The 24,389-nt window shown below is 48.2% G+C and overlaps 1 protein-coding gene across 1 annotated transcript in view; it reads right to left on the reverse strand.

Moving 5' to 3' along the window:
* HCN4 (hyperpolarization activated cyclic nucleotide gated potassium channel 4) overlaps positions 1–24,389 on the reverse strand; it is a 159,896-nt gene that overhangs the window by 5,745 nt on the left and 129,762 nt on the right. Inside the window, exons 9-13 of the mRNA XM_083850545.1 lie at positions 23,335–23,499; positions 3,894–8,960; positions 2,296–2,409; positions 1,642–1,721; positions 40–945 (exon numbers count right to left, since the gene is read on the reverse strand). Of these exons, the coding sequence (XP_083706671.1) occupies positions 7,372–8,960; positions 23,335–23,499 (1,754 nt within the window). The 3' untranslated portion in view covers positions 40–945; positions 1,642–1,721; positions 2,296–2,409; positions 3,894–7,371. The remainder of the gene's footprint in view (positions 1–39; positions 946–1,641; positions 1,722–2,295; positions 2,410–3,893; positions 8,961–23,334; positions 23,500–24,389) is intronic.

Consider the following 24,389-nt stretch of genomic DNA (forward strand, 5'->3'; position numbering starts at 1 on the left):
CCCCCCAAGAACAAGAAGTCACTCCCGGGTCCCTCCTACCTCCACTGGGTTTGCTGCAGCAGTGCCAGGCCACTGACAGAGCACCAGAGATAGCAAAGAGCGGCTCCGATCCCCAGTGAGCCCCCCCAGGGGCCGTGCCGGCCCCCGCAGTGCGGGGAGAGGCTTGTCAGCACCGAGCCTCTGCGGAAAGGAGCTGGCAGTGATGGGTACGCATGGGGACAGAGCTGACAGCAGCCTTTGGCTGCAGCAGGAGGGCAGTGTGGTGGACGGGGCACCGGAGAGGCAGTGCTGGGCCTGGGGAGGGCAAGTGGCCGTGCCCTCCTGCCAGCCACCCATGGCACCTCCGATGGAGCTGGAGGGGCAGAGCAAGCGTGCTCGTCCTGCAAGCTGTGCGTGGGCAAGCCCCAGCCGCACCCATCACAGCTGAGGAAGGCAGGTGCATAAAAAAGATAAAATAAAGGGAGGTGGGGGGAATAACCCAGAAGAGCTGTCTAATTTGCAGCACAGCCAGGGAGAGCAGCTTCCCAGGGAGGGGAAGGTTGAGGCACGCAGGGCTGGAGATGCTGTTAACGCCTTCCTGCCTGGCACTGCCTGCAGTCTCAGGCAGCTCCTGTTCCCCTCCCAGGAGCCAGGCAGGGTTCCCAAGTCTGGTCCCCTCTGTTGGGGGGATTTTGGAGGAGGCGGCTGGCCCTGAGCATGCTGCAGTAGCCACAGCTCATGCTGGGCAAGAGATTGCCCAGTTTGCTGGGCTCCCACTATAAGCTATCAAGCTGCTGTTTCTCCTCCATGAACATGAAAGAGCATCTACCTCTTCCCAATGACTTCAGTCAGTGTCTTTTCTAATCAGGTGCCTGCTAAGAGGTGGACTTGAGCAGAGCAGTCATTGCTAGTGATTAGGGTCAGCTGGTAGCTGGAGGCTGAAAGGCAGCTGGTTTGCAATCACTCCTTAAAAAGAGTAAAAAAAAAAAAATCAATCTACCTTCCTGCAAATTTTAAGTGGCATAATAAAGTTAGGATTTTTTTTTTCCTTTAATTTGTCAGGGGTAGACAGTACCATACGCAGCTCCCCGGAAATCACAGCCTGAAGTGAAAGTTTTGGTTCAGTGTGCTGGAATTAGTGAGCAAATGGGTCAGTGGCAAAAGGCAATGTGCATGTGTGAAAAATTCACCCCCTTTTCACCAGCAGGGAAAAAGCCAGCAGGCAGCTAGGGGATTTGTCTGAAGACACCTTGCCAAGGCTGACAGCAGTCCCTTGGGCTCTCTGGGAGCAGAGCACAAGCTCTGGCAGGGAGACCTCCCCTTCCCATCAGGTGCTGACAGCCAAGGCGATGCACTGGCAGGGGGGGTAGCATTGCTCACCATGTGCCTACAAGGCTTGGCTTATTTTCTGCAGGTTTCTGAGAGTGGGTTTGAGCCCAGACACCAAACAGGCTGCGGTCACACCTTGGTGGAGGGGCCTAAGGCACACACAGCACCCGGCATGGCTCCGGGTGGGGCAGGGGGGCAAACAGGGGACACAGTGCTACGGGGCGCACTGCGAGGGCTCTCCCAGCTGCCTCGTGCAGAGGGGCTGTGAGGATGAAGCTCTCCGGGGCTTGGAGAGGTGGCTGCCACCCAGCAGTGCTGGGCGGGAGGAATTACCTGCAAGGGGAAAGGTGCTGCCTGCCTCCTCGGGTGCTGCCTCTGGCTCAGCAGCTGTGAAGCTCTCACACTGCCCTCGCCTACGGGAAGCAGAAAATCCTGGTCAGCTTTTCACCGGGGCTTGTGAGGAGCCAGCCCTGGCCCCTGGCCCTTCCCTCCCTGGGCTTCCCCAGCCACTTTGCTCCCTCCCTGTACCCCCCTGAGGCGGTGTTCCTGCTCTGTACCCCTGTCCCAGCGAGGTACATGGCAGAGGTGGGCTGGCCTGGAAAGATTTCTGCCCATCGCATCACCTGAGAGTATGAACCTCTTGCCTGGATGCTTTTCGCTCCTGCTTCTGTCTGAAGGTGGCAGGGCAGCAGAGGGCAAGGGGGCCTAGAGCAAAGCTAATTTGGCTTTTATCTGCTGTGGATTGCACATGGGTGGGAGCGTTGCCTTGTGGCTGGTTTCCCTTCCACATCCCACAGAGCAGCAGGGACGCAGAGCCTGGCCCACGCAGTGTGCAGGTCAGTGGTCCCGTGGGCAGGCAGGTACGTGCTTGGCCCCAGAGGCTATGTGGAGTGACCAAGTGAATGCTGACATCAGGGTGTGGTTTTCTTTACTTTAAATAAAATATACGCTATGATGTACTCATTTATTTAAAGCAGTGGTTCCGACCTTGGTGTCTCCCCCAGCAAGGTGCAAATCCCTTCTCCTTCCCCAGGGCATGCACTAGAGCATCCTGTAGGCACCTGTGGCCTCCTGCGCTTGCCAGCACCGTGCTGCGAGCTCCTGGGGTTTGCAGCGGGGAGAAAAAAAGGACTCAGCTGTTTGCCTGCACAAACCCAGCCCTTGCCCCTTCTCAGTGCAGCTATGGCCTCATTTTCCCCCCTCCCCTTTTGGGCTAATCTCCCCCTACCCCAAGATCTCTCCTTGGGAGGTGAGTGGGGCAGGCAGCCAGGCTGGAACCATTTTCTGGGACAAGGGAGAAATCACAAAAGCTGAGATCCTGCCTTCTCCTGCTCCGAGTCCCCACCCCAGCAGACTGCGTCTTCACAGGGCACTGCAGAGAGGTAGCGGAGAAAACACCCTGTTTGATGGGAGGGTGACTTGGCTCTGGTACCTGAACGGTTTCTTCCTGACTGCTGGTGCGTACCACGAAGTCCCAGTTCAGTCTCGAGTCCTTTCAGTAAGATAAGGAGGCAGCAGTGCATATGCTAAACCAGTCAAGCCCTTCCAAGCCCTTCCTTCCTTCATGAAAATCCTGGAAGTTTCCAAATCTTCTGTGAAGTATAATTAATTTTCTTTTATGTTTTGATAGGGCAGGACTGACTCCCAGCCCACTTCCTCTGTAATGGTAACGGCATGCAAAATAAGACAGCCTGGAACAGGCATTTATTTTGAAAGGTAAACCAAATATTTTACTGCCTGCACTTCTCTCTGTGAAACCCAGGAGAACTGACCTTCCAGGGCAGAGCCATCTGGTTTCAAGGGAATGGCATTTTCTGATGAAAAGGTTTGGTTTGCTCTTTCCTCACCAGCTCTGCTCATTTACAGCCAGACAAGGTCAGAGGATTGATGGAGGGAGACCATCAGGGTCCCCTATTTTCCTGTACCATCAGAAGCACAAGGAGAGAGCAAAAAGGAGCATCCTGCATGGCTTGTGCTGCACTGTTGTGTGTGGTGGAAGTGTGTGCAAGTCCCTGAGCATCCTTCTCTGCAAAATACTGATTTCATTCACAGCCTTTGGGCTCCTGTTCATTTATTTACTTATTTATGCCATCTCTGGCATTGGGAGTCCTGATTAAAGAACATCCAGGACCTTGTTCTCATCCCGCCAGGGAGGACACACTGCTCACATGCTAGCAATTAAAGCCTTCCAGAGGCGGGGTGAGCTGTAAGGTTAGAGGGCTAAATGCAGCCATGGGATGAGAAGGAACCAAGGCAATGAGATGTCAGAGAAAGAAAACAGAACGTGAGCCGATCAGCAAGGCAGCGGGGAGGCTCCTGGTGCAGGGAGGAGGATGTCCAGCTGCACCTCGCTGCCACGGGCTGCAGGACACACGCCAGCAGCTGGGCTGCTTTGCTCCGTGTTTGCCGGGCTCTGAGGAAGGGGCACGAGGCCGTACAGCTCCGGTGTGAATTACTGACCCCAGCAATCCATTTTGTGCCCATTTCCTAGACTGGGTTTGGACAAAGACTCAAAAAGGATCTCAGAGGAGTGAAATGAAAGATAAGGCTGTGAAGTGAAAGATAAGGCTTGAGGCTACTTTTACCTTCCAAAAATACATCAGGTCCTGACTCTGGCATCATCACCCAGCTTAATTTAAGACTTGGAAATGGTGACTTCTTGTCCAGATTTTCATCCGCTTTCTGTGATAGTCCCGATTCCAAGTTGTTAACTTCTGCATCCTGCGGTAAGGCTCCCTGAGCTCTTCTCTGAGGCTCACAAAGTCAGCCAGAGATTCCAGATCTGTCAGTACTGTGAAGGAATCTCATACACTTTTAGCAAAACAACTGGCAGGTTTCTCCTTTGCACTGCTAAAAATTGAAGTGTAGGCAAAAGTGTAGAAATTTTACTGTCAGTGGCTTACCATACACTGCCTACAGGCGTGAGTGAGGTGGAGATGTGGCAGCAGGTAAACATGCCACCAAAGTTGTGAAAACAGGAGGAAAATACAGATAGGAAGCGAGATAAAACCTTTCATCGTCCCTCTCCAGTAGGGCAGAGAGGGCAGAAATGCCACACGAGTTGTTTTTTTCTTGAAACCTCCTCCCACAGTGCCTAAATTTCAACACTCAAAGCAGACAGCAAGTCAGAGGGCTGGGTTTTTACTTTTTTATTTACTAAGGTTTTTTATTGTGTGTTTTATATTGCAAACCCCACCCCTAGAACTCTTCCCTCCCTTCTCCCCAAAATAAAACAAAAAATAACAATAATAATTAATATAGTTCCACCTACTGAGACAAGCCTAGTGTTGACTGGGGTCCAGTCGGAGTAACTTAATATTGGCTACTGCACCGCTAAGAACTGGAAAATCAAACAGCACCCCCATGAAAATCAAAGCAAAGGAACCCAACCGAACGCAGCACGTTCACCGGCCTGGTGGAAGGAACGCACGTCTACCAGAGACAGCCCTCAGGGTGTTTCTGTGCACCTCCATTTGTCTGAGTGTCCACAGGGGTTGTTGAGATTCAAGTACCAATGCAGCAGTCACAGGACAGTCATCCACGAGGGCTTGGCATTGCTGGGCTGAAGACCTTTCCCACCCGCTTGTATCGAATTCCCCAGACCCAAACAGCTTAACTCCCAACCTCTTGAGATGTTCGCTCTAGGGGGCCCTCTAGCATACGGGGAAAAAAGATTGTTAAAACAAATATAATACTTGAAAGGATATCATGAGTCTTCCTCTAGGAACTCGTACCTTTGAACTTATGAGAGGGTCTGTGACTCTGCTTCAATTCCGTCAACTGGTTCTGTTTCAAGATGAACCTGTACATGTTTTGGAAAAGCAGGATCTATGCGTTACAATTATCACCTGCCAATCAGTCCTACAGGAGGGTCAAAACTGACATGTATTTTAAAACTAGGAGATACATATATATATAAATGTGTGTGTGTGTGTGTGTGTGTGCGTGCTTACACATGTGCATAAATAGACTACATATGTGTATAACTGTATACTATATATATATAAAAGCATGTGTGTATATATAGATATATATATAAAAATCTATACACACACACACCCCTCCCTCCACACACACTCACACATACATAGTTGTATGTAGCTAGTACAAAAAAACATTCCTAGAGCTCCCCTGACCCTTTAAGGAAGACCGAAGCTGATTACATCTGAATTCTGAGCCACCAAAGCACGTTGAAGCAAGAGTGCCCAGTAATGCTTGCAGCAACATTCAAGATACAGGCACATGTCAAGAGTTTTGCAAACAATTCGGTATAAAAATGAACTGTCAGCCAGTGGTTTGGGGGGAAGGAGGTAAGAGAGGGGGTTGTATGGACCTGTATCGTTACTGTGATAATATTAAGTTTTTTGGCACTGCTGCATGAAGTTCTGCTTTCCCTCTGTGGGCTGGAGGGACCCCAAGATAGCTAGAAACAGAGGGAAGCCAGACAAGTGTTTCTAACAAGTGTTAGAAAAGTTGAGCACCTGACTCTTTACAGTGAGGTGGCTGGAGACACCTCTTGGCCTACAGAAAAACCAAAGAGAAAGAAAGAATCAAAAGAAAAGGAGACATTTGCTCTAGAGGTAAAGGCTGTAGCTTCTCAGTGCTGTGTGCACCAAAAGGCCCCATTCTGTCTTCATGCCACTGTGCCTTAAATCAGGGGAGCCCAAACTTTCCAGCTCAAGGTGCCTGCCAGGCCCCAGATGTGTCCAGTGATGCTGCAACTGCAGGGCGAGACCAAAGCCAATCAATCAGGTGCAGGCTGTTATTGCTGGTGAAATCAAGCAAACGATTTCGATTCCCCCATCAGAGGAGAAGCATGGACCGCGGCTGGCCAAATTTCTGGTTTAATCTGTTTTAATGGTATGAACATAGTTGCAAATCTGGAGGATTCTTGGCTGGGCACCAGTGTTGCCCTCAGTGCCTCCGAGCTCAGACTCCCCTGGGCTAAGGAGGAGGAGGGCTGGGGTGACTGCACCCCCCCTTGCAATCTTACCCTACTCAGTTCTCTTCAAAGCAGTCAGCCCATGGACACTGAGACACCGAGACTGAGAGGAAAGATTAACGTGCTGCCTTTCTTCATCCCTCCCTTCCTCTGCATGCCCCAGCCTGGACGGCAGCATGCATGCTTTGCACACTGCGGGGACGCTGAGGCTGCCATCCTGCGCAAGGTGCTCTAGGTGATCCTACTCGGCAGGGGGGTTGGACTAGGTGATCTTCAGAGGTTCCTTCCAACCTCAGCCATTCTGTGATTCTGTGATTCTTCTGCTGCAGCCAGAGGGGCTGGCAGCAACGGGACTTCTCCCTCAGAGCATTGCTGGAACGAGACAAGCAGCTGCAGTCAGGCCCGTCCGTCTCCTGGTCACCCTCCTCTTCTTCAGATGGAGTCCAGAAAAACAACTCAGCCCTTCTGAAATCCCTAGAGGGGACTGCGTTAGTGAAACTTGCCCTCTTCTTGCTTCCTCTGTGCCCTGCTGATCACAGGAGAAAACCTGGGAGGCAGTGAAACTTCCCAATGTATGCGGCGAGCTATCTCAGTCCCTCCATGTCTCGGTGCCACGAGCCAGGTTCAAGTGCACCAGGCTGGTGCAAAGCGGTGCTAAGCTGAGGCCAAGCAGAGCTGTTCCAAAAACACCAGCTACGGGCCTGACCTGATGCTCCCTTCTATGGCCCACGTCAACCTCAGATCTTTGCCTCAACAGGAAAACCTCTTTTGGTGGCTTCTATGGCTGATCATTCACATGTTCCAGCTCAGGCACACGCCTCATCTGTGTGTTACCTCGTTGGATTAAATTTGCTCATATCCTTTTGTTCCATGTATTAAAATATTCTATAAAATCAAGTGACCAAAAATCTATAGCTCTAAGAATACCTGGTTATCTTCTTTTTTTTGTTGTTTTTCGTGTGTTTTTTTTTTGTTTGTTTCTAATCACAGTTAAACCTAAACGAAAGAAATGGAGGAAAGAGGGAAAATAAAATAAAAAAAAGAAAGAAAAAACCAATTCATGAAAGTCTAATTGGGAACTGAATTGCACGGCTGACATAACCAGCTCTCAGAAGGAGTCCTCACAAATTGGAGGGCAGTTTGGATCTGACAGGCTCCAGATCCCCCGTGAGCACTATGGATTCTTTCCGCCCACCAGCAGTCAGGGAAGCAGTGCCCGCAGTGCTGGCACCAAACACCAGCGGATGTGGTAAAGAACCTGAGGACATCTGACGTGGTAAAGTCACGCGCCCAGGAATTGAGCTACAAGGCTTCCCGAGAAGTCCAGTCCCTCCACCAGGAAAAGGAGAGAAGCTGGAAACAGATTCTCTAGAGGAATGAGAACTTTGGCTCAGTGTCTGGGCCAGCTCTTGGGGCAAAGATGGCTGGGAAGCAGAAATCAACTTGATGTCCTGGTTCAGGCGTCCGGGCGGCACAGGCGGCGTGCTTTTGGACGGCAGGATCTGCGGAGGTGGGCTGGCGGTCTGAGGCAGGAGCAGAGAGCCGTGAGAGCCTGAGGCCCCAGAAGGGCCACACTGGAAAGTTCTTGTTGCCACTGGGCTCTGAGTAGGAGGACTAAGGCCAGAAGGGGTATAACAGGGAGAGGCGACGCCGGACTGTTGGAGAGGAGACATGGAGGCAAAAGGCGATCGTTCCTGGTGGAGCTGGGCTATCGTTCCAGTTACAGATCCTAATGCACTTGGATGTGTTTGGCACAGGCCTGAGGACGGCCCACCAGAGGCCTGTGCCAGCTGGCTTAGGCTGGCGGATGGCGAGTTGGAAGAAGGAGGGGGCTGGAAGTGATTAATTCCCCCCAAAGTCCCACTGCCTGAGAGCTGCTGTAACTGTCCTCCCTGCAGTGGTCTCGTGGTGGGCTGGAACTGGTTGAGAAGGCCAGGGGGTGAATTTGATGCGAGCTGGGTGAGTGATGCTGACGGAGAGCTAGTTGTGGCTTGCTGGAAGTGCCCAAATCCACTGCTGGAAAGGGGTGGCTGCTGCTGCTGCTGCTGCTGCTGCTGTTGTTGCTGCTGCTGCTGGGTGGGCTGAGCTGTCCCTAAAGGTGATCCAGATGGTGCTCGTTGGAGCTGGCTCAGTCCCACAGAGGACGCGCCACTCAAACCTGTCTGGCTCGAGCCACCGGGAGGGGATCCCACCTGGAACTGGCCTAAGCCGGCGGCAGCCGAGTATCCTGCGAGCTGCTGGATGTGGTAGGAAGAGGATGACGGGGTTTCTGCTCCCGGTGTGTGCAGCTGGGACGGAGTGCTGGAGGGGGAGCCGACGGCAGAAGGCCCAGCCGATGGGATTAGAGACTGAAGCCTTTTCAGCTGCCTTGGGGTCTGGCTGGACTGCTGCCCCAGGGAACCCAGGACGGACACGGGGGGACGGAAGATGGCTGTGGGGAGGCGCGGGTGGTGGGTCAGAGCTATCGCAACAGAAGTGGTGGCTGCTGCAGCCTGCAGGGGTGCCTGGATCAGCGGAGTCCAGATGACGGGCGTGGGTGTGGATGCAGCAGCGGCAGCGGCGGCGGCAGCAGCCTGGACGTTGTGAGCACAGTGTGCCATCTCTCTGTCGTGCTGCACAATCTGCTGGATGATCTCATTCTCTTGGTAGTTGAAAACACCTGAATTGAGGTCATGCTGGACTTTATGCAGCAGAATGGAATTTTTCTTACCTGTAGGGAAAGTGAAGAGAGAAAGGGTCATTCTGATATGGCAAAGCAGGGGAGGCTTCCTCAAAGATTCCTGCCAGACCTTCCTCGAGTTGTTGGCACTGTCTCCCCTCCTCTGTCATTATGGGCTCTGCATACAGTCTTTGTGCTCCAGCAACAAGATGATAAACATCGCCTCTTCAGCTTTTGTGGTATGATCAACATACATCAAGGTCCCATAGAACTGCCTGGCAGAACACATAGTCTTAAGACAGTAGGGCCAATTTTGAGAAGTGTGACAGAGTGGTAGCAAAGCTTATGAATCTGGAAGAGTCTCATTTTGCAGCTCATAATCTAAATTTCTGGAAGATTCTCACTTTGCAACTCATAATCTAAGTTTCCATTTAGAAAAAGAGCAGAAAACCAAAGACCATAACTTTTGTGTTTGCAAAGGAAAACCTCAGAAACACAAGTTCAGTGCAGTCTCCTGAGTCGTCAGTTACTCTCCAGACATGTCTTTTCATCGTGTGTCTCATGCATCTTGCTCATTCTGAAGTCAAACATTTGTTTCTAGTTGAAATGGAATTTCTCTATGAAAAATGGGCAGAAGGACTTTACGTGCTGGAAAAGCCCAGGTGGCCCAAGTAAGAGCCCTCAGACACGCTGCAGCTGCCATTATTTCGCTGTGCCCTTCTAGCCCAAACTTTAAGGAAACTGCAGGCTAGCAAACCTCCTGTTCCAGCTGGACTTTCTAGCCTGCAGCAAAATATTAGCTCAGCGCTTTGCCTTTTCAATGGGCTGGAAAATGTGGCATAATGAGTTTGTCTGGCCTGAGTGTGCACCTGGCACTGAAGGGATGCTCTCTCCTGGACTGAAGCAAGGGGATGAGATGCTGCCAGTGATGCCCTTTCACCAGAGCACAAATGCTTTCTCAAAGGACAGGATTTTTGACGTGGATAGGCACTCTGTGTAACGGCTTTTGCATCTGGGTTCTCGTAACAGTCTGTGCATGGGTAACTGTGCCAGCATTGATTTGTAAGGCGTTGGTATATGCTGGCTTGAATGGTTTTCTTACAAAACTGGTGTGGATTAGATCCTCTCTTCTTGCCTTTTCAAGGGTCCTCTATCCTGACAGCATATGCCAGTTTGAATTGATGACAGCACCTGCCTATAGGCTTCCTTTTCGCTTTTATTTATTGCAATCATTCGGATATGAAGGGTTCAACCTAGCAAGCTGTGTGCACCCTGGTTGCGTGCCTGCACACAGCTCATTTTGTGGCTGAAGCTCAGGGGTGCAGAAGGGTCACCTCTAGACGAGGTGCCGGCTGGTTTGGATCAGACCAAAAGCTGAATTAACCTTCCTCCCTGAACCAAACGCTTCCTCAGGCCCACTAGCAAACCCACTAGCAAACCCCTGCTCTAATTCAAATGTCATTTCTACTGGTTCTGATCGCTTCAAGTTCCTGTACAGGACCAGGGCAAGCACACAGCATCTTGCCAGATACTGGGGAACTGGAGGGGCCTCTTTTCAGTACTTCAATTCCCAATCATGTCATGTTTTAAGAATTAAAAGCTGGCAGCGCTGCTCCTGTCAATTAACAAGTTTGCTGCTAACAAAGGCTTGTCCATTAAGTTTGTCTCTACTCTGTCACGAAATCACTGCTTTCCCTCTGAAATGAGGGAATTTTGAAGATAACTAGCTGAGTTCTAAAGCTACCATGAGAAAGAGGGGAAGCAATTGTTGCAGAAATGAGGAGGAAATTATAAAGCATAAGAGAGATTCTAGTCACTACCACATAAAATGTTAGGAAGACGTACAATGTTTTAGTTCTAGTGTCTAGCTGCAAAGCTGGAGAAGGTGCAGAAAATATCCACAAATCAGGCTTGAAAAACATCTGTGGGTGCGTACTATGTATTCAGCTTCTCTCGGACAAGAGGTGACTTGATACTGATTTATAGGGGACTTCACAGACGAAGGAAGCTGATAAGAAACATTCCCTTTGGTTCCAGAATGCCCAACGAGATACTGTGATTTTAGACAAGCTCAGAAAAAAAAAAAAGGATAAGGAGCAATCTAACAGTAATTGTAGTTTTTCCTTCACTGTACTTTTCAAAATCAAGCGTTTCTCTCCTTATAAAGGAGGAGGTGTGTGCTCTAACAACTGAGTGCTATGCAATAGTGCTATGCAATTGTTCAAAGCAGGTAAAGCTTGAAATCTACAGCCCCCTGGTCAACCCCTCCAGTGGGCTGAACTGCACCATAAAACCAAACCAAAATGCTGACAGGGTTTTAAGGACGTGTCTGTTGTGGGTAGTGCTATGGGATGCTTAATGGTTTTGTGGTTTACCTGCTGATGATTACTCCCTCCAAAAAAAAAAAGAAAGGCAGATGGACAGGAATGGATCTTAGAGAGAGACCAGCTCTGGAAGGACACAGACATGAAAGCAGCCAGTGTTCAGAGCTGCTAATGCCATTACAGGGGCTGGAGAGCCCGTCTGCACTGAAATGCTTGTGTACAATACCTATACTACGCCCATTTCACTGTATAACAAGCTGACATGGACAGCACCAGATATCCCCTAAACAGAGCCTGCCTCTACCTGCCGTTCATGTAGCCGGACACACCAGAGGAGCACGAATGTCACCTTTAAAATTCAGAGCATTTTGGCAGTGAAGGAGCAGAGGGTCACACTGTACACACACAGTACTTTCCAGGCAGCATCTTCTAGAAGCACACACCTGCTTACAAACAAATTAGATCACAAAGAGCTGCTTAAACAGAAACAGAAATGCTAACTGCTTCAAGCCTGGAGAAAAAGAGCAACCAATCTAAATAAATTGACAGGTAAGAGAAAATCTGGCCAACGCACTTGAGATAAAAAGCAATTCAGTCTGCAGGTTTGTAATCATTTTCTTTCTGGAGTTGAAGGTACAAATCCCAGCATGGGGAGTCTTGCACAACTGCAAGGTCAGGATGTGGATGGGAGACGGCATGCTGAGTTCAAGCCAGACAGGCAAAAAACTGCCCTACTGCATTTGCTTTCTTGATAACAGATTGTAGCAGAACCGGGCTGAGGAGGGACAGCTTGGGTAGAAGGAGGAGAAACAGCAGATGTTGCTAGTGCAGCTTTCTGATACCAGCAACTGCTCTGCGCTTCCATCACCGCACCTCATCTCGCTCTTTTAATTCCATGTCACCTGTCTTTGGCTTCTGATTTGCTTGTCTGTGCTTGAATAGCCTGCCATTTCCAGTGCTGCCCTCAATTCCAACGAGAACCCATTGCAATGTTAATCAGGGCTGCACGGATGAATTGAGGGGACTGATGTTTTCATAACCGGAGCTCCTGACAACACGGAAAGACTTCAACAGCAGACTGGTTTCCTTGGCAGATCACTAAATGGAGAATACACTAACATTTTCCAAACGCACATATGATTTACTGCAAAATGGTTTGATCAGAGCTCCTTAAATTTGTGTCACGTTGATAAAATAATTCCAGTAAAAGCCTTGGAATGACTATTTTTGTTATTTTTAAACAGGACATTTCAGTTTTCCTTTGGAATTACATTACATTTTACTGTTTTTCTGAACTCAACTTGAATTTATTAACTGTTTCATTAGATCAAATTTTTCCTTTTCTTTTTTTCTGAGAAAGTCTCAGATTTCAGCTCCAGATCATTAAAAAAATACTGAAAATGTTCTTTCAATTACTGAAGGGGAGAAGAGTTCTTTAAATCGTTTTTCAAACTTGTAACTGGTTAGCAGACTGAAAAATTAATTGTTTCCACCGTTCTAATTAATTGCATCACTCACATGATGCTTCCACACCCTGATACAAGTCTGATTAGTTGCTTCTGGAGAAAAACCCTCCTTCCAGCCAGCACCAGATTACAACAGGCACACAGCAGTGCCCTGCTGGCACAAAAACATTTTCCTGGCAGGTCTGACTAAAGTCCTGCATGAAACAGAAGCCAAGAGCAGAATGAGGCAGTAGGAGTCAGTTTGCTTGGGCTGGTGGTTCTGAGATTATTTCTGTCCCCCTTCAATCTTATTTATGAAGTTGCTTCAGTTTCAAATTCGTTTTTCCTTGTCTGGATTTATTGTCACTGCACCTGCCTCAAAAGGAGAGCAAACAAGACAGCAATCTGAAGACTGAAAGGCTGATTAGTTTGGCTCTGTGTAACCTTAATTAAAACTATGTCCTGCAACTCACAGCTATACTCAGTGAACTGCAATAGAGCCCTCTGTTCTTGCTAAGCCAGGGAGAGGCTTCATTAGGAGAGAGGAAAGGGGACTCCAGCTTCCCCTTCACCCTAACCATGGAGTGATTACGGAGGCTGGCTGTTACAGGATTTTCTTCTTCTGGGCTGTTTACCCCATAGAAAGTGCTAAGCAGAATCTAAGGTACTAAACAACCTGTCCATGCATTTCTCCTAAACCCCAAAATACTACATAAATTTAACTAGATTCTAAAGAAAGCTGTAATTCTAATTTATAGCATTTTGTTGACATATTCTTTGAACTGGAAATTCAGCAGAACTTTTGCTTTGGATACATCAAAATGTAAAGGATGTTTGCCTCGGAGTCCTGGCACTGGAGAAGCCTACACATACACATGGTGACCCTGCCCGAGGCCAACCCGAGACCTGGTGTGTTCAGCTTCTGCTGGTGGGAACATCCCTCGTGGGAAAACAGGGACCAGGGCACAAGGAACCAGGAGCCAAGTCTGCAAGTCTGCTCTCTGTAAGCCCAGCTCTGGGACTGGCCTGCGTGTGTGTATGAAGGAGGACAGCAAGGCCCTGATGGGCACCCTGCAAACAGCTCAGGAAGGGGCTCCTGAACGGACGTGGTCTGCTTGTGAGCAGAGGCTGAGGACTGAGGGCTTGCCAGGAGTTAGTACTCGCAGTTAATCAGAGTTTAAAGCTTTCTGACATCGAGCATCCCACACTCCACCAACTTGAAGGGCACTGACATCCTTGTGCTGCCAGCTCCGGAACCGGGAAGCCCTGGCAAGCAGTGCTGGGTCTGGGCCATGGGGTGAAAGGATGTCTCTGGAGCAGCAGGGACCTCTCCTCAGGAAAGCTGCCTGTGCTGCCAGGATTAGGGACGCTTTTAGGTCGCCCAGCTTCTCTAGGTGGCTGGCCTCAGATTACCAAATTCAACTCTCCAAAAATGTTGGTTTGTAGATAACAGGGAGTTAATTCCAATTCAGCAACTGCTCTGGCAGAGCTCAGGGGAGAGGTGCAGGAGGAAATACGTTGGAGTGTTTCTTCTGCAGAGCACGCGGTGTGTGACAACCTGCGGAGGGGAGGTCTAGGTGCTACAGGAGTGAAATTAAAGGACTTAGACTGAAGGGTCTCCATGGCACAAATCATCTTTTTGTTGTCTTTGTACAGCTCCTAGCACAATATGTTTTTTCCCATGGTCAGACAAAAATAAATAACATCAGTGGAGTGCTGTGTGCTCTAAAAACTCCATGTTTTCCTCACTGCAACAGTGGACCAAATACAGGGGAGAAAAGAAGAGAATACAGGGGAGAAAAGAAGATATTTGGAGCCTAGGAGATGTTTATAACAAAGCTGCCGGTGCTTTGAAGTGGAGTGGGGTTTGTGAAATTATGGAAACTAAGCTAATAGATGTTGCTCCCTTAATAAAGAATTGCAAAGTCAGATTTTCCTCAACTGTAGATAGCACACAAAAGAACGGGGAGAAAGGCTCATGTGATTTCATAAAAAGAGCCAGCACTCAACAATAATTCTTCTATCAAATAATCAAAATTAGCTTTCTGTTGTTGAAATTCCGCACAGACACAGGGGAAATTAGCTGTGACTTTCTGTTCATTTCTCTTTTCAATTCTGCCTAAGTCAGCTGGCTGCAGTTTAAGAATTCAGGTCACTGAATTGCTTTCTGAATTTGCATGCATTTGAAATAATCTCACTTTATTAGGCTGGCTTATGCTCTGGCCTGCTGTCAAAGTGGCTGCCCCCTGCACCACATGGTTACTTCTTTCAGGTCTTCTCTTCTTATTATTCATATGACTGGGTACTGAACACCCTGCTCGGCTCACTGGTTGCTGCAGAGAGCTCACAGCACGGTGCAGGTACAGAGGTGGTCTTTGCCCTCCCTTGCCACAGCTGCTTCTGTGCCCTGGGGGGATCCTGCACTGGGACTGTGCTGGCTGGGGGGTGTTGCAGCACCAGCTCCTGTCGCTGTCTTAGGGTCTGCACACACACAGAAATCAGCTGGAACAGAGATTTCAAAATAATTCTCAGCCCCCGACGTATGTGCTCTTCTGCTGTTAGAGCCCGCCTTCCTCTCCAATGTAGGTCACCCCACACTTCATCAGCTGCAAGGTACTGCCTGCCTTGCAAAGGGGTCAGCTCAGAACTGAAGGAGCTCCCGGAAGCAAAGCCAGCTGGATCCCAGCAGCTTGAACTCTGCCTTAGAGCATCCGCACAGGAGTTCCGTGCACTTAACAAATCTGCTCTACAAACTAATTCACATTAACCTTCCTGAGAGCAAGGCTATGTAAACACATTACAAACTGGATGTGCAGTTCTTGATGAACTGCTCTGCAGAACTTGCCATATGTGTGCTCTTATGCCGTGCAACATATAAGGCAGCACCCACCTGCATAATGCAGACTATTTCTTTCTTGTCAAAGCCGCATCATTTGAAATACATTTAATGTACAATATTCCCTTCTTCCCCTGCTCTGTCCTCCACAAGCCTCTCTGGAGATAAAACTGTACAAAGGGGTTTATTGCAGGAAAGCCAAGCGCCATATGGGAAGGGAAATAAATTTTATCAGCATAGAGCCCATTGCACTGGGTTGGTTAGCTGAATCTGTTGTCTTATGACCATCTTAACAAACAATAGTGAGTTTAAAATTTTACAACAGACAATCCCCTGTCTTTCCAAGTAGAGGTCTGCTCTCCTCGTACAGCTCAAGCCTACCACTGATTGCTTCTCCTCTCCCATACACCTACTTGAGGTATGTGGCATCGCTTTTAAGGGACAGAACGCAACCTCCAACTGTGCCAAACTGCTGTAGGTCAAACGATACACAGAAAATGATGTTATCTGATGAATCTCATGATTGTTAAACAAAACGTGAAATAAATTAAGTTGATGATGCTCTTCCCTCTCACTTGTCACATTTATGCCCATCATACAGGAAAAAAAATCAAACCTATAGGGCTCTGTAGAGCAAATTGTTTGTGAATAGCCATGAATGGGTGTAAGAATTGTGCAATTCTGAAGCACAGTGGCTGCTACTTATTATTGCTGGAGACTGAAGCCAAAGAGCCTTCTCTTCTCTTCAAGTGGCAAGAGTGCTTATATCTGGAGCCAAGGCTTCTGCATTCAATTCTCAGTGCCCTGCTGGAGCTGACAGCTGTGACAGGGACAGATTCTGGAAGACTCTGGGCTGGTGACATTCTGGCACTGCTTTCTGTCAGCAGTGTGGTCAGGGTGCAGAGAGCTACCAGACTGTCCTCAAAGCAGGAAAAGTCCCCTGAGTTTACAGGTGCGGTCGGCAAGCAGATCCTACTTCATGTAATTAAAGAGAGAGTCAAAAACTTTAAAAAGGTGTTGGAATGGTGAAGAATTACCTGAACGGGTGTTTTATTTTGATACTGATAGCAAATAGCTACAAGCATGGCTCTCTAAATGCAAAAGGAATTTGGTAGCTCAGGGGACCCATGAAGATGGGGCACAAATATATTGCATCTCCTACCACTCCCCAACTCTCTTGCTTCTGCTGAATGTCTCCCAGCTCTCCAACTAAGTGTCCGTGGTACTAGTGACATCTGCCTAGAAGACCAAACTCTTCCCAGAGAACTTGCAACCTGTGAGGTTGGGATAAACTGAGGTGCTCAAGGTTATTTACAAAGTCAAAGGCAGGTAACCTGAGATCTCACTACTGCCCCCACTGCCCCTTCTACTGGGGTGTCTTAGGCTTTATTTTCCTTCCAGAGTTGCATGAGAAACAGCACTTCCATATCCAGACAGGGTTGGCAGCTCACCTTAATTAAGATGAAGTCATGTGCACTCACCCATGGCTGATGGGTTGCTGATAGCTTTCCTTAGGCTAAAATACTCCAAGTCTGGGACTTTACTTCCAAATAAAAAGTAATTCACAAATTGAATTCCTGCTGAAGTCTGAGCTCCTACCGTGAAGACACCGATATCTGAGCTAGATCGCATTTCTACCTCGGCCATTTTAGATAGCTATCTCAGGGAAGACAAATCACACTCCAGAAATGCTTTTTTTCTCTCTGCTGACTGTAAGTCAGATTCAGATCTGCACGCTGTACTGTCAGAAATGATGGGAGAGGTTTTCAGGTCAGAGACCTACGAACAGTGGTATTTGAACTCTGATTCCTCACAAACAGTTATGTTTGTGGGTGACCCGAGAAGACACAACACGGAAGAGCCCATGTTTCCTCTTGTCAGGCACCGGTATCTCAGCAGCTCAGTACGTGGATAATAAGTTTCCACCTACTTAAAGTCTTCAATGCGGTTTGGAAACAAAGCTTTCTCCCAGAGCGCACACACTGTAGCACTGTATAAATCCTAGGTCACAGGAACTTGTATCCTAACATCACCTGTGCCTGTATCAGCAGCCTCAATAAGAGGCATATAGAGCTTTATGACCAAATCTGCTTGCTCATCTCACGTGTGCAGCTCTTTAAGGATTACTCACCGGCGTACGGTAAACAAATCTGGGACCTCAGTGTGGACATTTTATGCTGAGTACATATTGTTTTATTTCTACACATTTCAGTCAGTTTCATGTGATTTTGATGGCACCTGCCCCAAGGGAGTAAGCAGCTAAGGTGTGTTCAGAGACCGAGCTCCACCTTTGCTGGTATTGTTTTCCCCATAGAAGAGAAGAGGAACGGAGGCAGAGAGCAAAGGCATGACAAGGACAAATGGGGAATCAGAGGCAGAGCTTGGCACAGGTCCCAGACCTTCTCATTCACAGCTTGCCCAGCCTAACCCAGGCCAGTCCTACCTCTGAGGCAGCGGATCCCAGAGCATTAGTCACGACCCAGACACGAGGGGTTGCAAACCCAACGGGATTTCAGTTGCAGAAGCATGATCACGAGCTGACAAATGGGGTGCCCAGAGAAAAAGTTTGAGAACAGCTATTTTTGTGGCTTGTATGACAAAGCTTTTAAAACTTCTTCCACTACAATATCTTATACAGACACTCTTGTACTGTAATAATGTTACGTAATAATATTTAGATGGGTATTTTGTTGCCTTAGCTTTGTTTTTTAGCATCTGCAATGCCTGGAGGAAATGCAAGGCATTTTTAATCCAGGGTTAACTGGGATCCCTGGATCAAAATATATGCAACTGGCATTCAAAATGTATGTATTTCAAACTATTTGGTGTAAAATATTCCCAAAGAAATTGAAAACATAGCGTTCCCTGCCTTCAAAATGTTCTTTCAGCTCTCACTGGTGACCTTGATACGGATGGTGAGCAACCTCATGGCAGACATTCATGGTATTTATTACAGCACAGTGAACAATGGAAAATAATTGTCCCCCAATATTTTTGGAAAGCACCAGTGAATTTTGATTTGACAATATTCACGACCCGTATTGTATTTACTTTCAGTGAACGTTTGAGCGGTTGTGTTTTACAAGTGCAAATACTTGTGAAAATCTAATTTTAAGCTTCAACAGTCACCGAGATCCAGTTTCAAAGCCAGGCGAGAACAGAATCCTGCGATTTACGTAACTAACTGACACATCACAAACTGGGGCTGTTCACAAACGCTTGTCAGACAAAGAATTACTCACTGGAGAAACGAACAAATCATTTCAACACACAAACACTAGGAAGAATTTTACAGCTTGGTCAAGAACAAGAAAAAGAGGGAAATTAAATCAGTGGTAAAATTTTTATTAATCAGTGGTCAGCCTGATTTCCTTGAGTCTCAATCTTCAGGCTTTGAGCCTGTGGAGACCTGTGCATGTGATTTTCTGCAGCCTGAGGAGTTCTTTAGAGTCTGAAGTTATTCAGAGAGTAGAGTCAAGAAGGGACACAAATCATTGCAGAATCCCAGCCTTAGTCAATTCTCAGAGACTAATCCCTTCCAGTCTTTAAAGAGCTCTGTAAGTGCAAGACACCTGGGAAACCTCTTCCCCAGCCATGCATGGCCCAGGCAGGATGCCAATATCAATTCCCATTAACGACAGAGGTTAGGAGGATACACCAACATGCTCTTTGCCAGAGCGATCAATGGAGATGACAGCTCCTGGGGGCTGTGCCCTTCATGCCGCTGCACCGCCAGGCTACCAGCAGGAAGCGATGGGGGGCACAGATCTGCGTGCCTCTGCCCCTCTCCTTGCCCTCTGTCTAGCCACTGGCTTTCAAATTGCATTTGCTCTGCAAAGCAAATGCCTCATTACACCTCCAGTCAACCAGCACTGCTCCTGGTGGTTCAAGGGACAGGGTCTTACGTTCTTATCCTGTCTCTCTGCTATCGAGGCGAGCTCAGACCACACTTTCCAAGTCTTCTGCATAGCAGCTAATCCTGTAAGCATCCCTCCTGTGGCTGGATGGATTGAGATTCTTCTCCCTGCTCTCAATTCCTCACTGCACACGCAGAATACTGGGTGGATCTACCCTGGTACCAGGACAGTGATGGAGCCCTCTGAATCACTTCGTGTACTCAGCGAGGCTTGGGCTTCTCAAGGACGTGTTGTCAGCTGGCTCGAAGGAAGTTAGTGAATGCACCACTGACTTGGAAAGAGGCTCCCACTTGCTTCCATCCTGTGTACAGATCCTGAGCTGAATGCAGCATGAACCAAAAATACAGTTCTTCTTCTGTTCATACCAGGCCCTTCTGGCCCTTTGTCCTTTACTCTCTGCCCCCTATAACAATCCCCTTACTGTCAGTCTCAGCTCGGTGCAATGCTCCTGACTTCCCTAACCAGTCACGTGTCGCTACGCAGCTACTGTGCTGCTGCTTCTGTATGGCGCACATTTCAGCGGAAGGTGAAGAAATGTCGTATTTATAAAAGGCAGGAATTTCCATGGGATCTGCCAATTCCAGTAGGACAGGCATAACTCCCTTAGGCTCTTTTGAGAAATTCCAGCCAAAGAATGTTACACACTACAGGGCTGGAAGGTACTATGAGGATGTTATTTTGCAATGGTAGAGGACATAAAGCTGGAGAATAGGCAGCTATTGAGTCTGATTGCCAGGGAAACAGGGAGAGCGCTAGGATTTTCCAGAGTATGGCTCTAAAGGTCTGTGCCTTTTTTATGGTGCAGGGACTGATATTGGCTCTGGTCAGCAGAATGGCAAAAGCAGGGGAGGACAATGCCAGAGCTCTGCACCAAGGGGCATGTTATTCCAGTAGCTCTGTGCCACCTTCTGACCTTATACTGACATTTTGCAGCTGCATGTGGAAGGGAATTTCTCCTAGGGGAAGAAACAAATGAGTTTTTTTATGATGGTTGAGAAAACAGAGCTGTGAGGAGCAGCTTTCCCCCTCGACCATCACTGCAAAGAAGACTTCCCACAGCTGCACAGACATGGAGGTTCCTGTCCGGCTTTTGCCAGCCTTTCCTGCATGCCTCCACACGGAAAATGGGAAGGAGCTACAAGCCAAGAAGGCTGCTTGCAATGAAATGCCCCAGATGAGTGGTCTGACTCATGGTCTAAGTGTTGTTCCTTGGAAACTTGAGTAACATCACAGGGATAGTTCAGGCACAATTCTGATGGAGTTGTGGAAAGGGACCGCTGCCTTGGGTTTAGAGGATTAGGAGTTGAACCAGCAAAGTTTATTCTCTGTAGCCTCTGACTCAGCGTGAACTTGAGCAGGTTGGCTTTACCTCCCCACATCTCAGTTCCTACACTGTAAAATTCCCTGCCCGAACACCAATTATTAATGCAGTTTTGGGCAACTCGCTTTGATCTGCATCATGAAAGGCTCCCAAGTGTTTATCGCATTGAAATCAGCAACAACTGGACAGCTGGGTAGCTCTGGGTTAAGATTACTCTGTATAATGGGGAGACTAGCACTGTCCTGCCACTGTATGAGAAATGATTGCAATCCATTCTCAAACAGCAGCAAAGCAGAGTGAGAAAGGTGGAGGAACTCTGGGAAGTTCTTTAATGTGGAGACGCTGTCTGCAAGGGGACCAGTGAGGCATTCTCTCTCCTTCAAGTTGACTCCAGGAAGGAACGAAAGGAAATCAGCATTCAGCTGGTCCAGCCACCATCCCAGTGGCAGAGCACTGGCTGGTGTGCACATCACTGCAGATCTCTGAATGCCTGCGATGCAGCCACTAAGCAAGCACGATCCTGCTCTCTGACCTGCAACCTGTCTCCCACACCTTCAGGCCTTACACCCAGGGATCTGGCCTGACTGATGATTGCCACCAGTGGTACAACTACAGGCAGTACCGATGGCTGGGAGTGAGGACGACAGCTAAGATCTTCAACAGTAAAGTGCTGTTCTCTGATCCTCACACTGAGACAAGCAATGCTGCAGGGCAATATCAGTAGTAGCTTCTTATCCTCTTATGTCTACACAGCAGCTCAAGGAACTGCAGCAGGAGAAGACACCAGCTAGCTTCAAACTAGCTCCCTCAGGTTCTGGTAACATCACTACAGGTGAAGCACTCAAGGATTTACCTAATTTCACAGTGGTTTTGGGAACCTCCTCAAAGTTCGGCATCACTGCTGACAAGCAGTCTGTGTACATTTGCCTTGAATTTTGGCTGTGCATGCGGCTGCACACAGAGCAAAGGACAAGGAGCGCACACGATGCCCTGCCCACCTGTATATACAGTTACAAAGAGCACCAGGCTAGGAAGTGGAGCAGTACTGACCATCTGAAGATGAAGAACTAGAGATAAAGTCAAGCTGGCCCATCCCTGGTTGTGCTCGATACTACGTTTTCTAGAAGATTGTTCAGTCTAATTTAAATAACCTAAGTGAGGAGACTGTTGCCACTTACACTAGGGCCTCATTAGTGGCCAAACTCTACATATTTAGCTCATAACCTTTTCTTCAGGGGTCACGCTTTCTGGTCTGAAGCAGGTAATGAGATGCACAGAATACAATGTTCCTGGCATGAAAAGCCCCAGAGACGCTGCACCCCTTGCTGGGATGCCAGCTTCCTCCCTACCCCTCCACCCCCACCCCATTATCCTCCTTGCTTTCTGCGTTGTACTCAAGACTTGCACTGACCTTTTTGATTCTGGAAAGCAATGAAAATGCGTGCAGCGTTAAGTGATGTATAATAAGAAACTAAAGAAGTTAGGCTGGCACTCTGAGATGCTCAGTCTTTAACTCTGCAGAGACTTCCTGCATGACCTTGTGTAAGTCACTTAATCTCTACGTTAAATGCCTCTGGTTGTGACCAAGGACTGGTACCTGGTCTCCTCTAATCAGACAAAACTGTTTGCAGCACAGGTGATGTCTGCAGGACAGGACAGCATCGTGGCATGGGTGACTGTGAGCTATTACAATTCAATGATACTCTTTGGTTACCTGTGTTTACTCTGGGCTGTGGGAGGTTAAGTGTTTTATCAATTGTTCCATGTCTTTGTTCTGTCTGGTGTCCGTTTCTACTGAATATATTGGACTCTTGTGGACAGCTGGATGGTGCTTTGTGGCTGTGTTTTGCTGATGGTTTTGCACAAGACACAAGAAAGCACTCCAAGCTTTCCTGTCCCAACAGCACTTTCTGCTTTTCCAGCTGTTTGTGAACTATGACCAGAAAAACAACTGTCCCAAAAAGCTACATTATGGTCTGCATTTGATAGAGAAGACTCTTTCTCATCAATGTGGCTCCAGTTTTTGTCTTTTAAAAAGTAATACCATTAACCCATTCAGTCATAGCCCAACCAGCATCCATGCAAAACGCAGGCCACCCTCCAACAAACACCCGAGCCCCCATGCTGAGGGATGATTGCTGCTGCAGAACATTTCAATGAAATACTAAGGTTTGCTCACAGGACCTAGGGGAGGTCACAGCCTGGCCTATTTTCCGTTGAACCTGGGTGGCTCTGGGTACTTGCACATTCTGAGCTAAAATTCAAAATCTAGAGAATTCCCCAGGATGGCTCTCATGGGGTCAGAATGGTCTTGGTTCTTTAAGAGACCTCTTGGAAATGGAAACAAATGAAGCAGGAGCAGGCAGAAATATGTATGTGAGAGACAGAGAGAGAAGGATGAGGTTCTAACTGATCATAAACGGGCTTCTTGTGGGAGCTGAAGCCAGACAAGGAGAGACTGGGTAGGATCTCCTTCAGTTCACAAGTCCAGCAAAAGAACAAGGGACCAAAAGGACCAAGTCTGGGCACAGAAAGCCAGGGCAGCATGTAGTTGAAAGGAAACCCTCACATCTTCTACTTACCAATTCTGTCCAGCCTGTCAAGAGCCACCGTTTCAAAAGCTCGCCGCATCATGGGATACTCTTCCAGCACCTCGTTGAAGTTGTCCACCGAGAGGGAGTAGAGCCGGCAGTAGGTATCAGCTCGCACACTGGCTGTGCGCCGGCCGCGAGTCAGCAGGCAAATTTCTGGAATGAAAACCCCAGCCTGAGAATGTGGGGACAGACACCACCACCCCTGCCATATAAAACCTGGCGCTGCCATTCAACGGGCAGTCCTGCCTGCCACCCAGTCTCCTCTCCAGGTAGACTCTACTTGCTTTCCCCTTGAAAGCATGAGCAGCGGTAATGTTCTCCATATGCAGGAACATTTAAACAAGAAAATACCAGGGGGCTCAGTTGTGGCAGCTGCTATGTACAATTGCACCTCAGGGATTCTGCTGATCTAATTAGCCAGTCAAGTTTTGTTATGGTGGATTATCAAAGATGTCATTTGTGCATTCAGAGTGGAGAAGCTGTCCTTCTCCAACTCCTCAGGGGCACTGGGAGCAGAAGGTCATGCCGTGCGCTCATTGAAGCTAATTCTCTCTTTAGATTTGCAATAAAGGCTCTGTGCTGACCTGTGGCCTTGGTGCCTGGTAGTAACAGCGATCCTCAAACCCAGAACATTTGCCTGTTCAAAGACACTTGGAAGTTACTTGCAGACATGTCACAAGCTTACAGATAGGATAAGCCAAGTTAGTGGCTTACTAACTCTTGGTGTATTTACACTGCAGTCAGCTACTCTCAGAGTCTGCTCAGCTGGCTACAGAACAGAAAGTCCTTGACTCTAACATAAATGCCTCATTTGGGCACAGACGCTCCTTGAGCACTCAGCAGAGAGCTCCTGAATCCTGCTTTTCCACTGATTACACACAGAGTCTGGGCACCTAAGACAGGCACTTAAAGACAGATGGTGTGACCTAAAGGCAGAAGGTCTGGTCACAGCATGCTTTTCTGTGCTGTTGGGTGTCAATCTACCAGCACCACTCTCAGGATTTATTCTGGGTGCACTCCAAAGTGCCAGCGTAGTAGCACTA

The sequence above is a fragment of the Anser anser genome (genome assembly GCF_964211835.1).
Source record: "Anser anser genome assembly, chromosome: 10".
NCBI lineage: Eukaryota > Metazoa > Chordata > Aves > Anseriformes > Anatidae > Anser > Anser anser.